The 14,851-nt window shown below is 51.4% G+C and overlaps 2 protein-coding genes across 17 annotated transcripts in view; both read right to left on the minus strand.

The window, feature by feature from the left end:
* Positions 1-1,459, minus strand: Phlda2 (pleckstrin homology-like domain, family A, member 2). Of its 4 annotated transcripts, XM_087660472.1 has the most exons (3): positions 1,374-1,459; positions 579-1,013; positions 1-276 (listed from the first exon to the last, which is right to left on the minus strand). In XM_087660472.1, the coding sequence occupies exons 2-3, from the start codon at positions 929-931 to the stop codon at positions 261-263; spliced, it is 369 nt and encodes a 122-aa protein (XP_087516598.1). In that variant the 5' UTR covers positions 932-1,013; positions 1,374-1,459; the 3' UTR covers positions 1-260. The 4 variants fall into 4 exon arrangements, with proteins under 4 accessions (XP_087516598.1, NP_001163951.1, NP_001093991.1 ...); NM_001170480.1 differs by lacking the exon at positions 1,374-1,459 and having other exon boundaries at positions 4-276; positions 579-947; NM_001100521.1 differs by lacking the exon at positions 1,374-1,459 and having other exon boundaries at positions 4-276; positions 516-947.
* Positions 1,460-12,849: 11,390 nt separating this feature from the next.
* Nap1l4 (nucleosome assembly protein 1-like 4) overlaps positions 12,850-14,851 on the minus strand; it is a 36,323-nt gene continuing 34,321 nt past the window's right edge. For all 13 annotated transcript variants that reach the window (NM_001440037.1, NM_001440039.1, NM_001012170.2 and 10 more), the window contains 1 exon segment: positions 12,850-13,890. In NM_001440037.1, the coding sequence (NP_001426966.1) occupies positions 13,852-13,890 (39 nt within the window). In that variant the 3' untranslated portion in view covers positions 12,850-13,851.

The raw sequence follows: 14,851 nt of genomic DNA on the forward strand, positions 1-14,851 counted from the left end.
TTGTTAAAAAAAGTTGGCACTGTTTATTTGGGATGAAAATATGGTATAAAAAATATTAACACGGAATGGTGGGTTGAAAGCAGGTAACCAATATAAATACGGTCCAATAAGTTAATGCACCCGCACAGCGGGGCAAGGCTCAGCAAGCACGGGAATATCTTCGGTGAAGAACAGCGGCGGCGTCACCCGGGGCATCCTCTGGGCTCCTGGGCCCCTGGACTCCGGTCTGATGCGGCAGCGTAGGCTGGTTCCCGGCTCGACTACTCCCGTGGGTCTCTGTAGGGAGAAGACTGAGTCAGGAGCTGCCCGGGGTGCAGCCTTTAAGTCTCCAGGTGGGGCCAGCAGCTCCTGCCATGCGTCCCAGGTCCCCTCTCCAAAGGATTCCATAGGATTCCCCCCCCCCCCCCCCCCGCCCTGGCTTTTAAAATCGAAGTTTTCCCCGCTGGGAGGCTTGACCGCCATCCACTCACCCCCGTGCCGGGTACTCCGACGCCGTGGACGAGAGTGGTACTCACCACGGACCCAGAGCTCTCCGCCCTCCGGGCGAGGACTGCGTTTCAGACGCAGAATGCTGATACCTGAAGCGGCGAAACTCCTCCAGCGCCCGACGGTTCTGGTAGTCGATCAGCGCCATGGTGATGGCCGCGTTCCAGCAGCTCTCGACTGTGCAGCGGAAGTCGATCTCCTTGTAAAAGTTGGTGACGATGGTGAAGTACACGTACTTGGAGGTGTGCTCCACGCAGTCCACCTTGAGGATGGAATGGAAGTACAGCTCCTTGGGCCGATCGCTGTTGCCGGAGAAGAGGCGCAGGCGATCGGCCGTGAGCACGCAGCGCTTCTTCTTCCAGACCTGGAACAGGCTGTCGCTTCGCTTCTCCAGCTCGCCCTCGCAAAGAATCTCATCGGAAGTCTTCACGGTTTTCGAAGCCATTTCGAAAGCTTGCACCAAATGCGCTCGCTCTGCTGAGGGCCGCGGCCCCGGCGTGGGCCTTATAAGGACTCCGCCCCGAGATCTAAGACACGCCCAGGAGTCGGGCACTCTCCTGCCCAGGCAAGCTCCGGGAGCTGCCCCCCACCAACCGCCCTAGGCTGCCCCTTACCCATTGCTTGAAGCTACCGCTTATCGGAGGACGGGGGGTGGGGGGTGAGAATTGCTAGGCGCCTCTCTGACGGGAGCCCGAAGCCTTCCCTCCAGTCCCAACGTCCCAGCTGCCAGGTGGAGTGACTTGCGGTCCCCTCCCCGCCCGGGCTCCGGCCCTGCCTACAGAGGAATGCACCTCAGCAGCCCCTGCCCGCTGTGACTCAGGAGCTGGGAAGCCCCGGGAAGCGCCCGGACCCCTAGACAGAACTATAGCGCTCAGAATCCCACTCACGGGGTGATCGAAGACTCCTGAGCACCAGGGTCGTAGACCCACGGGTTCTTTCCAAGCCCTGGCCACCGTCTCCTCCCACCTCGGGCGAACATCCAAAGGCCGCCCACTAGACTTTCTTGGGAAGTAGCCCTGCCCCAACGGGCTTTATCACCCCTGTTGCTCCCCAAATTTGTGCCTCGAAGTTCTCTTAGTTTCTTTTCCCTTCTGTAAAATGGGACAATGACCTTTGGTAAGTTAGGAAGTGCAGAAGTGGGAGGAGGAACAGCACCCTGCAAGGACCAGCCACGTGAAGAGAAAGGCCTGCCTCATTCCTTGTGTGCCCCAATCTAGGTGACTGACACTTCGGGCTGCGACCGTATAACCCCGACATGTAGAAAGTTCGGGGGGACTGGGGCTAGCAAAGCTAGCTTGGGGAATTCGGGGACCGACCTAAGAAGGGCCAGGGGCGGCGGGGGTGGCTGAGTCATCGCCTTTCAGTGCAGGATTTTATTTACCCTCTGCCTTTAAAGGTTTAATAGTAGCAGGAAGCAGACGCTGCTCCTCCAGGGTTCCCAGGGATGGGGGAAGGACTGGCCGAGGGACCCCAGGAGTCCCCTGCTATGGTGGGATGGGGGCAGGGGTGCTGCAAGGAAACCTTTCCCCTTCCCCCTTTCCCCTCACCCCGGCTGTTAGAAAACCAGATACCTTGGTCTAAGCGATCTGGCTCCTAGTGAAAATGCAGGTTCCTCCTTTTAAACAATTAAGGCTGACAGCCTAAAACTCCAGTTCTGTGGCCTGGTGTTGTTCTAAGGCAGGTTTATACCGCAATGAGGAGGCTGAGGCAGGAAGGACCAATCTAGGTGAGTGTAAGTCTAGGTTTTACAGTGTGCTCGAGACTAACCAAAGCTGCAGAGCAAACGTGAAGTAAGCTGGCTCAGCAGGTAAGGAGAGCGCTTGTTGTGCTAGCAGCGGACCTAAGTTTGGTTGCTGCTCCCAGTTGGGAACGCACAATCATCTGTCTGTAACTCCAGCTCCAGGGAGCTCTCTCCTGCCCGGCCCTACCCCCCCACCCCCCGCCCCCCAACACACATTCATATGCATTAAAATAAAAATAAATCTTAAAAATAAAAAGAAACTTTGAGACTGAACCAATGGATTCCAAGGTTAAGAGTACTTGTTGATTTTTCAGAGGCCTGGGTTGGGTTTCCAGCCCCTACAGGGTGACTTACAGTCATCCATGACCCCAAACAATGTCCTCTTCTGACTTCCTCAGGCACACATGCGTACATGCAGGCAAAGCACTCAAACACATAAAATGAGCTATTTTTTTTAAATGTAAATATAAAACCACAAAAAGAAAGCTGGTGGGCTGGAAGTGATGGCTCAGTGGTTAAGAGCACTGACTGCTCTTCCCGAGGTCCTGAGTTCAAATCCCAGCAACCATCTGTAATGAGATCTGATGCCCTCTTCTGGTGTGTCTAAAGACAGCTACTGTGTACTTATATATAATAAATAAATCTTTAAAGAGAGAGAGAGGAGAGAGAGAGAGAGAGAGCTGGCAAGATGGTTCAGTGGGTAAAAGCACATGCTTTCCACTGTGATGGCTTGAGTGTAATTCCGAGAAAAAGAACCTGAGTCTCTCAAATTGTCCTCTGATCTTGGTGCACATGCAGAGAGAGAGAGAGAGAGAGAGAGAGAGAGAGAGAGAGAGAGAGAGAGAGAGAGAACGCAAAGTATTGTTTTTTTTTTAAATTTTTTTCTTTTCTTTTTTTCGGAGCTGAGGACCAAACCCAGGGCCTTGCGCTTGCTAGGCAAGCGCTCTACCACTGAGCTAAATCCCCAACCCCCTTTAAAAAAACTTTTTAAATAAAGAAATTAACAAAGACATCCCTAATGGCTCTCGCTGTGTGTTCTACAAGCCCCTGTTCCCAATACACACAGAGGCCTGACCTTCAGGGTCCCTAAGGAAAAATGAGCCTCAAAAGCTTTGCCCCGGCCCTGAGGGGTGTGTGGAAGAGCAGAAGTGTCCAGGATACCTGTGGAAGAAGGGAGCAACAATACAGAGAGAGGCAGGCAAGCCAGCCAGCCCCGCCTGCCTCAGATGAGAGCAGGCCAGAGAGCAGATGGGAGAGCGCTCTTGGAGCCCTTGGGCAAGGTGGTAGTGACTTCACACTGGAGGTGTCCCAGGAACCTGACCAGTGTCAGACTAGAAAAGCTCCTGAGAAGGCCAGCTCTCCCTGGTGTCCTTGTCCCAGGCTGCGTAGATCCATGGGGGCCTGTGCTGCCCCTTGCTGTGTTTCCAGGAGTGAAGCCTAAGCCAAGCGGCCACTCTACAAAGGGCAAAGTTAGGGGAAGGAACAGGGACTCTACAGCTGCCCTGGGACCCCATTCCTCAGCGCCCCCCAACATGTTCTCCATGCTCCGCGCAGCTCAGTGGAGCTCTTGCTCCAGGCCTCTCCGACAGCTGGTGTTGCTCAGACACCTGTGAATGTGTTCTGTGTTCCTGCTGCAGGGAGCCTACTTCCCAGGGAGGCACTGGCAATAGATAATAGTGTGAGAATCGAGAATCGGGACGGGGATCTGGCGCTTATGGGGATCTGGGATGGGTCCCCAGAAGATCATGGGGTAGGGGGGTTGCTATCCAAGCACTAGGACTGGCCTAGCTTCTACCACAATCCTAGAGACACAAACAGAAGATTCTAACCTGTGTCACAGGAGGAGAAACAAGCACGAGGGACTGAGGACCTGGCTGACCCCAAGGACAGAGGAGGAAGGAGAGCACGAGCAGGTGATCGAGGCTGACACCTAAGACCCCCGCCTCCTCTCTTTAACTGGAAGCCCTGCTGCTCTGTGGAAGTTAGGATTGACCCAGGAGCGGGGCCCTGCAGTGGGGAAGGAAGTGGGAAAGGGAACTGAGAGTCTGTGCACAGAACACAGAAAGCCCTGTGTCCGTCATCCTCCTGAGATCTGTATGTCCATACAGCCCGGGGCCTCGTCAGACAAGGCCCAGACTGAGTGTGAAGTGTGACAACTTCTGCTGAGCTGCTGTCTAGATGGGTAGAGCTAACCAGCATGCTAGACCCTCTGTCCACAGAGAGCCCCTGGGCTGGTCACCAGACAGCCGTTAGACATCCTGTGCTCTAGCATGGCCAAGTCAGTAAGAATCCAGGTGGTACCTTGGATTGTGCTCTTAGGTAGGTAGGGATGTTCTTAAGGACACCCTAGGGGATAGCTGCCCCACACTGGTACTCAGAAAGAGCAGTGTCGTGTCAAGGTTACACTGCTACAAAGGTTCTTCTGTTCCCCAACCCTCAGAGGCTGTCTGAGTCCCCCAGGAAGGGGACTGAGATGCCTGCTTCTCAGGCTGATAGGTTAGGCATCAGGAAACAGCCCAGATGAGGAGGGTTGGGACCCTAGGCCTTTTTGTCGTAAGTATGCCGAGACCGGCTCTCATGCAGTCCAGGCTGGCCTCGAACTTGCTGTGGAGCAGAGGACAATCCTAAAATCTCTGCTCTTCCTGCCTCTACCTATCGAGTGCTAGCATTACAGGTGTGTGGGACCATCCTGGTTTTAGGCAGTGCAGAGCAAACACAGGCCTTTGACCGTGCTAGGCAAATGCCCAGTTACCCTCTTTTAATATTTTTACACTATTTAAGCTTGTCTCTGTGTGTACACAGATGTGCCTGTACCTCAGCACATGGAGGGAAAAGGATGAGTTTCAGGAGTTTGTCCTCTCCTACCATGAGTTCTGGGGACCAAATCCAGGTCACCAGGCTGTTACTTTATTTACTTGTTGAGCTGACTTGCAGGTCCTCCTCTACCCCCAGTTCCTTTTATATAATTATATATATATATATATATATATATATATATATATATATATATATATATATATGGGCTGGAGAGAGGGTCAGGGTTGAGCGAACAGACTGCTTTTGTAGAGGAACAGGGTCAGTTCCTAACATCTACCTGGCAACTCACAGCCGGCTCACTCCACTTCTAGGAGATCTAGCACCCTCTTCTGGCCTCCTCAGGCACTACATACATGTGGTGCACAGATGTCTATACAAACAAGCACTCACAAAATCACAGAATCGAGATAAATATTTTTGTTTAAAAAGTCTTTAAATTTTATTTAATTAATGAGTTAATTGATTAGATGATGCTGGACATCAAACCCTAGGCCTTGAGTCCCAGGCAAGAGCTCTATCTACTACTTTTTGAAATGGGGTCTCATGGAGACCAGGTTGACCTGGGATTCAGGAAGCAAAACCGTCAACTGAGCTTCCATCCTCCTTCCTCTTGCCAAGGGCTCGGATCGCAGACGCAGAGCCCCACTCCTGTTCTGATGCAGGGCGAGGGATTGAACCCAGTCACATGCATGTTGCACGAGCACTCTACCAATTGAATTATGTCACTTGGGTTCCTGACAGCAAAGAATGACGCTAGTGCAAAGACCACCCTCAATTTCTTCTTCTTCTTATTTCCGGAGCTGAGGACCGAACCCAGGGCCTTGTGCTTGCTAGGCAAGCTACCATTGAGCTAAATCCCCAGCCCCGCTTCAATTCCTTGCAAGGATAGGTATTGATGTGGATTGGGCTGTGTTCCCGGGAGGGATGTTGCACTGGGCTCTAGATCAGCTGACACCCAAGGAAGATCCAGTGTGGCCTCGCTCCACACTCAGGCGAGGGTCCTTCTCCTTTCCACTGTGATTACGCTAGGAGATAGCGGTGGGGTCAGGGCAGGGAGCTCAGAGAGGCGAAACGACTCAGCTAGCATGACACAGAAGTGCATAGGAGGATTCATAACCAAAAAAGCCAATTAAAGGCTGATGAGATGGCCCAGTAGTTAAAAGCACTGGCTGCTATTCAGAGAACCTAGGAATTTGATTTGTTCCCAGTACCCACAGTAGGCTATGTACAACTGCCAGCAATGCGTGGGGGTCGGATGCCCTCTTCTGGCCTTCATCGGTACTGCATGCACGTGGCAACCATTCGCATGAAAATATGCAAATGAAATCTTTTATTTTTTCCTTTACTTTTATTTTATATGTATGAGTGCTTACCCTACATGTATGTCTGTGTGCTACACACAGTAACCATAGAAGCCAGAAAAGAGTGTCAGATCCCCCCTGGGATTGGCGTTTTAGACAGTTGTAAACTGCCATGTGGGTGCTAGGAATAGAATCTGGTTCTCTAGAAGAGCAACCTGTGCTCTTAACCACTGAGCCATCTCTCCAGCACCGCCCCCCGCCCCATTTGTTTAATTTTGAAACAGGGTCCCATGGTCTAGCCACGACTGTCCTGTACAGTCATGTTATTAGACCAGGCTGGCCTTGAACTCAGAGATCTGCCTGCCTCTGACTCCAGATGCTGAGATTTAAGGTGTGTGCCACCCTGCTTATCAGAAACAAATCTTTTTAGAAGAGGGGAGAGTGTTGGTGAGGTGGCTAAACAAGTTAAAGTACTTGTCATCAAGCCTGACAACAACCCATGGGTCCCTGGGACCCACATGGTACAAGGAGAAAACTGATTCCCACAGGTTGTCCTCTGACTTCCACATGTACACACACACACACACACACACACACACACACACACACACACACACACACACCAAACAAATTAGTAACTTAAAAAAGCCTAGCTCGGGGCTGGGGATTTAGCTCAGTGGTAGAGCGCTTACCTAGGAAGCACAAGGCCCTGGGTTCGGTCCCCAGCTCCAAAAAAAAGAACCCCCCCCCAAAAAAAAAGCCTAGCTCGATTGTACCCAGTGCCCTTAACTTGATGTGGGGAGGGGTGCTAAGTGTCTCACATCAGTCCTGGTCAAGTTTACTAATATTTATTGGGGCAGTATTTGGATTGACACCGTGTGAGCCATCCAGGCAGGCTACAGTGGGTCATGTGTCCCCAAACTTCTGGCCTGGACACTTGCTGTCCTATCCAGCTGTTTGGTTCCTTCCTTGGCATTGGAGCTGAACTGTGTGAGGCTCTGGCTCAGCTGGGAGGAACGAGGCACCTCTTTGAAACTCCCTGAATGAGGTCACCTCTTCCTCAGAGTGACAAGCCATCCTGATAGGCACTTGCAGGACCAGCCTGGTGAAGCAGCCAGCCTGTGAAGAAGCTGTGTGTCATGGGCATGTTGTGAGGTGTCAGGGACTGAATGCCACCCTCTTCCTCTGTGCTATGAATTCATGGAAGCCTGGGGATGGCTCTCCTGCTTTCAAGATTTTCAGCTTGCGTCCTCTAGGATTGCTAGGGTGTCTGATGCTTCCCTCGTTAGTGTGGGTGCTTGGGTGCACAGCAGGAGCTGGATTCAGCACCTGAAACCACCTGTCTCGGCCCTGCATAGCCCCTACTCTAGGACCTGTGAGTGCGGTCAGTCTTGGATCCTTCTTCCTCCCAAGCTGCAGTCTAAGCAAAACCATCTACCTGCCCCACCTGTTTTCGGGTTTTTGGCCATCATCCTGGCCTCAGCCTCCAGAGCTGACCCTGGTTCCCACTTTTCTGTAGTCTGAAGCTACACTTGCTAACAACATAGGTCAGTACTGCCACCTACAGTAACCTTGCTGTGCTATTTTCTCAAGGCCTCGTTCAGAGGTCATCAGCCCTGCCATGTAGCATGTAGAAATGTCTGCCAGAAACAGCCAAGGCACTCAGATGATTCTGAAGACAGGTAGTCAAAAGCTCATCTGAGCCGTTCCTTAGCCAAAGCATGGAGCAGGTGTGCAGGTCTGCAAGAGCAAGATGCAGTCCTTGGAACCCTGAGCCACACTGGCAAGGTGGAATATACACTCACTGTTCTCAGGGATTGTTCAATGGAGTCTGATGGGCTAGGAAGATGAGGTCTTGCTGGCCAGGCCTGGGGAGCTGAGCAGACCCACCTTCCTGACCAGAGAGCAAGGCAGAGCCTCGTGAGTCCTGTCCTTTCGGGACCTCCTGTTGAAGAGCTGAAGGAGCAAACAGAACTTACTCAGTTCTCAGAACTCTCTCAGCAGGAGAACTAAAAGGGGTCCGAGGGGCGGCCCTATCACAGCGCACCCTCACACTTTTAACTGTTTGAGAGTTCCCAAACTGGGGTCTCTCTGGGTACTACTCTTCTCATCTCACCTGATATTTATGGGCTGTTCTCTGCCTGGGTGGTGGCCCTTATTGGCTAAAGATGTGTTTCCCAGGTGGCCAGAAATACCAGGACATCTCTATTGTCCTCTAAGACACTTGGAGAGGCAGAGTCCAGGTGAAGACTGTGGGCAGATGTCAGTGACAGAGCTACAACCTAAGGACACAGGGGGCGCCACAGAGCTGAGAGTAGACGAAAAGACCCTCCTAGGTCTGCAGGGAACAAAACCCTGTCATATTTGTGGAACTGTGTTTTAAGCCCCACAGTGGGGAAGTCACATGACCAGCAGGTGTAAGGGCAGTCTGGGTGACCACCCCCAGAGGAACAGAGGTGCAATAGCTAACAGTGTTTTTCAGGGTCACTCTTTTCAGGATTTGGGGAGTTACTATAGACGTAAGGCTACAGTCATTGGCACTCTGGGACATGGGCTGAGGCTCACTGGTGTTCCTCAGATATTGGGGGGTACTGGGGGTCTGATAGAAGCTCTGTCAGGGCCAAGGCCAGGCCTGAGGCAGGCTTCCCTGACTGTGCACACAACCTGTGTGGAAGCAGTGACACAGGATATTGGAGGTATCTGATGGCGCTGGCATCCAGGTCATGGCTGCCTCGATCCTGAAGTGTGCTGAGGAAGCAGCTGGAAGGGCTGTCAGCATAGCAGGCCACTAGGTTTCAGCAAAGGCAGGCTGAGGGCCCACCTCTGACCCAGGGTTATTCCCTTACCTGATTACATATCTGAAGACTCTTTTGCCATCTCTACGTACCTGGGGGCCAGCTTGAGAGCACCTGTCCTGGATACCATCCTACAGAATGGACCTGACCAGTGAGTTCAAGCTCCTCACTGCCCCAAGCTCTACCCTCAGAGGTGAGTGACCTCCCAGGGACCAGACCCCTACCTGGCATCACAGCAGAACTGAGAATGCGATAGCCAACAGGATGGGGCTTGTTTGAGTCTCTGCATGCAGAAGCCACAGGAACCACCTGCTCTCGATTCCCCAAATGAACAGGGGCTCTGGGGGTGCCAGTCCAGTCAGAACTTGAGCAGGTTGAACTCAGGCTTCCTGGCAGCACCAGGGCTGAGGGCAGAAACTGTCTGTCCTTCAGTGGTGGACTGCGAAGGCTGGTGTGGTAAGGGGCAAGGCTTAGACAGGGCGGTCCTGAAAAATGAGTTAGCTGACACTGGAGTTGTTGAGGCACCCATAGGGAGAGCGTGATCTGCCCTGTGCACCTCACATTAGGTTGTCATGGACAACATCCGGTCTCCACCTGTGGGAGATGAGTCAGCATGGCCAGGCAACTGTTGGCACAAAGGCCCCACCCAGGAGCATAAAAGTGACTTGGACTTGGCAGGTGTTCTCCGGCCTCATTCTTCAGCCACTGGAGACCAAGAACTATTTCTAGGCTAGTGGCCTGTGTGCCCCAGGCAGCAACTTCTTGTCGGGACTTCAAGGCCCATGTTTGAAAAATCATTCCACATACTCTGGAAAGCAGGTCAGGTGAGCCCTAGGGCTCTAGAACACCTGCCAGGCCAGTGCCAGCTTGTGGGTGGGGACGGGGCCAGTCTGGGGTGAAAGAATGTATGGATTCTGCCTGCAGAGGAAGGCCTGGAAAGTCACCACTGGCTTTGAGCAAGCCTGGGTCAAAGAGACTTATTCACATTTTGTAGGTAGCTGCCAGGAAGCCTGGGGCAATGTTGGACACTGTTTTGGTGGCCTGACCCCACTAACAGGAACCCTCTGCAGGCCAAGATCTCCAGTAGGCTGGAACTGGTGGTGACACTCACTGGGAGCTTAGCCCTGAGCCAGTTCTCCATAGCCAAACATTTGGGAACAGAAGTAGCAGGTAGACCCATGTAGGGAAGCCAGAACTCCTCCACGGCATTAACACCCAACTCTCACCACCAGAGGCAAGTGTAGACCATGGCAAGACAGTACTATCCAGGGAGGAGCTGGGGCTAGACATCTCAGTAGGTGAGAAAGACCAGCTAGACCACATAGCATCCCTTATCCTGGGACCCTGGAGGGCTGTTTGTGGCTAAATGCCATCTCACCCTCTCATGGCCTAGGGTCCACCACACAGATGCAGCCACTGCCTTCCCAGCTAGCAGGACTGTCGGGGTTCTGGTTCTGCCCCTGACCCCAGAAGTCTGGGTGGAGTTGATGCTGTGCAGGAGGAAGCTAGAAGGCACAGCTTTTGGCTATTTAGATGTCTCATTCGGAATACTCCAGTGATAGCCCAGTGCCTGGGGTATGGGGGCTTAGCTACCCCAGGTCTACTGCTGGGGTTAGTGATGACAAATTTCCTTGGGGTCTGTTCTTTTGCTTCGCATTATAAGGCTAAATACTAACCCCCAAGGCCTTGAGAGAACCTGCAGGTACACAAAAGGATGCTAAGTAACCCTGCTCTTTAAAACTATTGGTTGACCACAACGGGAGAGAGAAGATGGAGGAGACATAATGTCCAGCTCTAGTGCTTTAAAGGTTTCTTAGAAATATAAAGGTCAGGCTGGAGAGATGGCTCAGTGGTTAAGAGCACAGACTGTTCTTCCAGAGGTCCTGAGTTCAATTCCCAGCAACCACATGGTGGCTCACAACCATCTGTAAAGAGAACCGATGCCCTCTTCTGGTGTCTGAAGACAGCTACAGTGTACTTATATATAATAAATGAAAAAATCATTTAAAAAAATGATATTCTTTAAAAAAAGAAATATAAAGGTCATATGTTGTTTATCTGGGAACTGCATGATCAAAAGCAGGGTAGAAACCTCCAACTGAGAATACATACTACAGGGGGTGTGGGGATTTAGCTCAGTGGTAGAGCGCTTGCCTAGCAAGCGCAAGGCCCTGGGTTCAGTCCCCAGCTCCGAAAAAAAAAAAAAAGAAAAAAAAGAGAATACATACTACAGGGGTCTCTGAACACCTAACATTGGCCGGTCAGGGATTTGGGCTTCATGCTAATGAGGGGCCACCTTTCCCATCTTGTGACCCCAGAGGGCAAGCAACAGCATTGAACCTCTGGCCACAGCTACATGACTCAGTCCCAAGCAGGTTGGTCCCTGAACACTTCATATCCAGAAAGGAAAAGAAACCTACCACTGTTCTGGGTCATCATCACCCAAGCTACTCTCCTGCTGTGTCCACTCACTGGGAGGGTGGCACTGTCATGGTTCATTGCTCAGAAGTCTGCCACAGCACTGAGCACAACTGCACTTTTGATCTGTTGGATGTCTGCCAAGGGCACTCACCTTACATGAGTGAGATGACCTGGTGTGAAACACTGCACACACTGCTGGTGTCCCTTTCTGATTCTCCTTGAGACCTACTGCCCAGAAGTGACAAACTAGGAGCCAGAGGCAAGGCCAGTTCAGAAAGTGGCCCTTTTATGTAGCTGTGGCACTAGCTGTGTTGTCAGGCTAACATGCCTGAAAATTACCCAAGCCTATCGTTTTGTGCAGTTACCTGATCTTCTAATGATGTGTGAAATGCACACTTACAAATGAATTGGCTCAGATGGATTCTCTAAGTGGTCACTGCTCAGTGATTCCCATTACACTGAGCCGCGAGTAAGGAGCAGCATGTAGGGTATCATCACAGATGAGGCAGGCTTCCCTAGGAAAGGAGGCAGGATGAGAGAAGGGTGCCCACCTCCAGCCTAACTTCTCCTACAGCCTTGTCCTGTAGCTCTTATGAGGAAAGGGATAGGGCAGCCATGCAGACAGGCCAGGAACACTGGGAAGGTGGCCACTTTTCTAGGTATTCCAGGGATGAGGTCTTCCTCCACTAAGCTCAGTTAGAAATGGTCACCAGCCTGACTTCCCAGCATCTGGGAGCTAAAGCAGAACAGGCATATATAGCAACATCATCTCAGAACCCGCACAATCCCTTATGATCTTTTTGTAGTATGTGCGTGCGTACGTATGTGTTTTAACGTATCTCTCCTAGATCCTGATCTACAAAGCAGTCCCAGATCCAGAGGTGTTACCCTAATTTGTTATTGCATGGGTGTGTGCCAGCATGTAGATTTGTGCACATGCATGCAGTACCCACAGAGGCCAAAAGAGGGTTCCCCAGAAGTTACAGATAAAGTTACCATCGTGTGGGTTTGTGAACTAAACTTCCTCTGGAAGCTAAGCCAGTGCTATTGATTGCTGAGCCATCTCTCAAGCCCCCACGTGGCCATTTGCTAAAGCCTTTATTACAGTAGCAAAATGCTCCCAGAGCGCCCGGCTGGTTCCAGTCAAACAGCTCTCTTCTAAAAATGAGCTTTCACAGCTTCATCAACAAAAGTTTGCAGATTAGAGTCTTTGGTCCAGCAAGGTGTGGCCAACTGTGGGCAGTCAGAAGGGGCAAGTGGGCTGACAAACAAACAACAAAAAACTCGCTTTGTTTCACAACTTTAATAGAATATTCTAACTATTCTGTACAAATTGAAAACACCGTATTCAGTTACAAATGTGTTATTGGGTAAGGCTGAGCACGCTCTACATGGCTGGTCACTGTGGACATGGCTGTCCTGGCTACCAGAGACACAACCACACACTCGGAAACACCCCCCCCCACACACACTAACCACCAACTGGTCACCAATCCCAGGTGTGGCCCTGGTGTGCACAGTACAAGCTGAAGCTGTGCTCTACAGGCCAGAGATCCTACTGAGGGAGAACTTCTGCCCCCAGGCTACAGCCTGCCGACTTCCAGCAGCTATAACAACATGTGTTCTGCATGGCACAGAGCAGCTGGTGGCAGGAAGCAGCAGGAATTCCTCCATGGGCCTCACTCCACTTGGTGTCACATTCTCCTGATCAAGTCAACAGCGTGGTCTCCTAAGTGGGAGGAGGACAGTGAAGTTCAAAGCCCCCCAAGCACAACTAAATAAATAAGTACAAGGGTGAACCCGACAGCTCTGGCCTCAGAGGTGTGTGCAACAACCCACCCACCCCTAAAACCAAAACACAAGAAAAAAATGCTCTAAGGTGAGCACAGCTTCCTCTACAGTGCTTGGGAGATGACTAGGTCACAGCAGCTGGAGCAGCTTCCCACACAGTTCGGCGGCTGGAACCATGGGGCCTTTTCAGTAGGGGAGGGCTGAGTGCACATAATCACCAGGCTGTCAATCCCAGGCACAGCCCCGGCTCACCCCAAGCGATCTTCAGGCACCAAAGCTGCAGCTGCTACAACTAAATCTCCTATTCTGAACTGCAGCAGTCTTCACTGTACAAGTTTAGCAAAGTAAGAAGGGAAGGGGGAGAGGATCATGCACTTGGAAATGGTTAGATGTCACAGCACTGTCAACAAAATTCTGCTTTGGCAGGGACTGAGGCTCCTGCCTGCAGCCTGCGGTCCTGACAGCCGTCCACGAGGCAGCCCCATAGGGTCGCTGCTTTTCACTGCTGCTTGCACTCCGCTGGCTGGATGGGTTCTTTCTGCAAGGAGAATACAGGATTTGAAGAGAATAAAACCAGTATCGCTCATCAAGCCTCCCGATCCCACAAGAACCGAATTCAATGAGCTTATTCCTTCTTACCAAAAAGATGGCTCCCACAAACGGACTTTAAAGAGCTGCCACGAAACAGGTCAGCTCCCTGGAGAAGAGTCCCAGGTGTTTGCTTTCCTGTTCTAATGTAAAGTCTAACTCAGAATGTGCTTGGCAGAGCCTTGTTGGGGCCACAAAAAGGAACTAGCCATGTGAGAGGCTTTGCTGCTGGTACAGATCACACCTGCCTGTGCCAGCAACTACCTCTCTAGGGCAGCCCTGTCCTGGGTATTCATGCAGGGAAGGCAGTCCTTCCCAGCAGGCTGGTTCTCTCTACTAATACCCGAACAGATTCAACTCCAGCGGTCCATAGTGCAGGAACAATGGCCAGAGGCCAGCTCCTATAAAGAGCTCCTATCAGTCTCACAGAGCAGGAGTCTAGATCACACTTGTCTGAAGAACAAGGTGACTTCAATCTAACCTAACACACACCTGGTATCTTTAAAACCCATTCATGATCTGGGAGCTTTGTATGGAAGACAATAAAAGCCTGAAGACAGAGAAGAACCTTACTGTTGTCTCAGAGCTAAGATATGTACTCAACTCATCTGCTTCCCCCAAACCCTGGGAACTACAACTAAAAATCATGATGATATAACCTGTAGTTCCAGGTTGACGCACAGAAATGCATGTTCATGGCCAGACTCATGTCTCCAAGTAACAAAGGCTAGTGATGCAGACAAATAGTGTAGCACTTGTCTGGTGTGCCCAAGTCCTTGAGCTTGATCCTCGGCACGTCAGAAATCTATTATTTTTAGATGAATGTATGAAATTCTAGCTGACCTAGAAACTCACTGCTTGCATTGGAAAAAAAGATCTGCTTGCATTGGAAAAAAAAAATGTACTTTTGT

This window comes from Rattus norvegicus, chromosome 1 (genome assembly GCF_021556685.1).
Source record: "Rattus norvegicus strain SHRSP/BbbUtx chromosome 1, alternate assembly SHRSP_T2T, whole genome shotgun sequence".
NCBI classification, from domain to species: domain Eukaryota; kingdom Metazoa; phylum Chordata; class Mammalia; order Rodentia; family Muridae; genus Rattus; species Rattus norvegicus.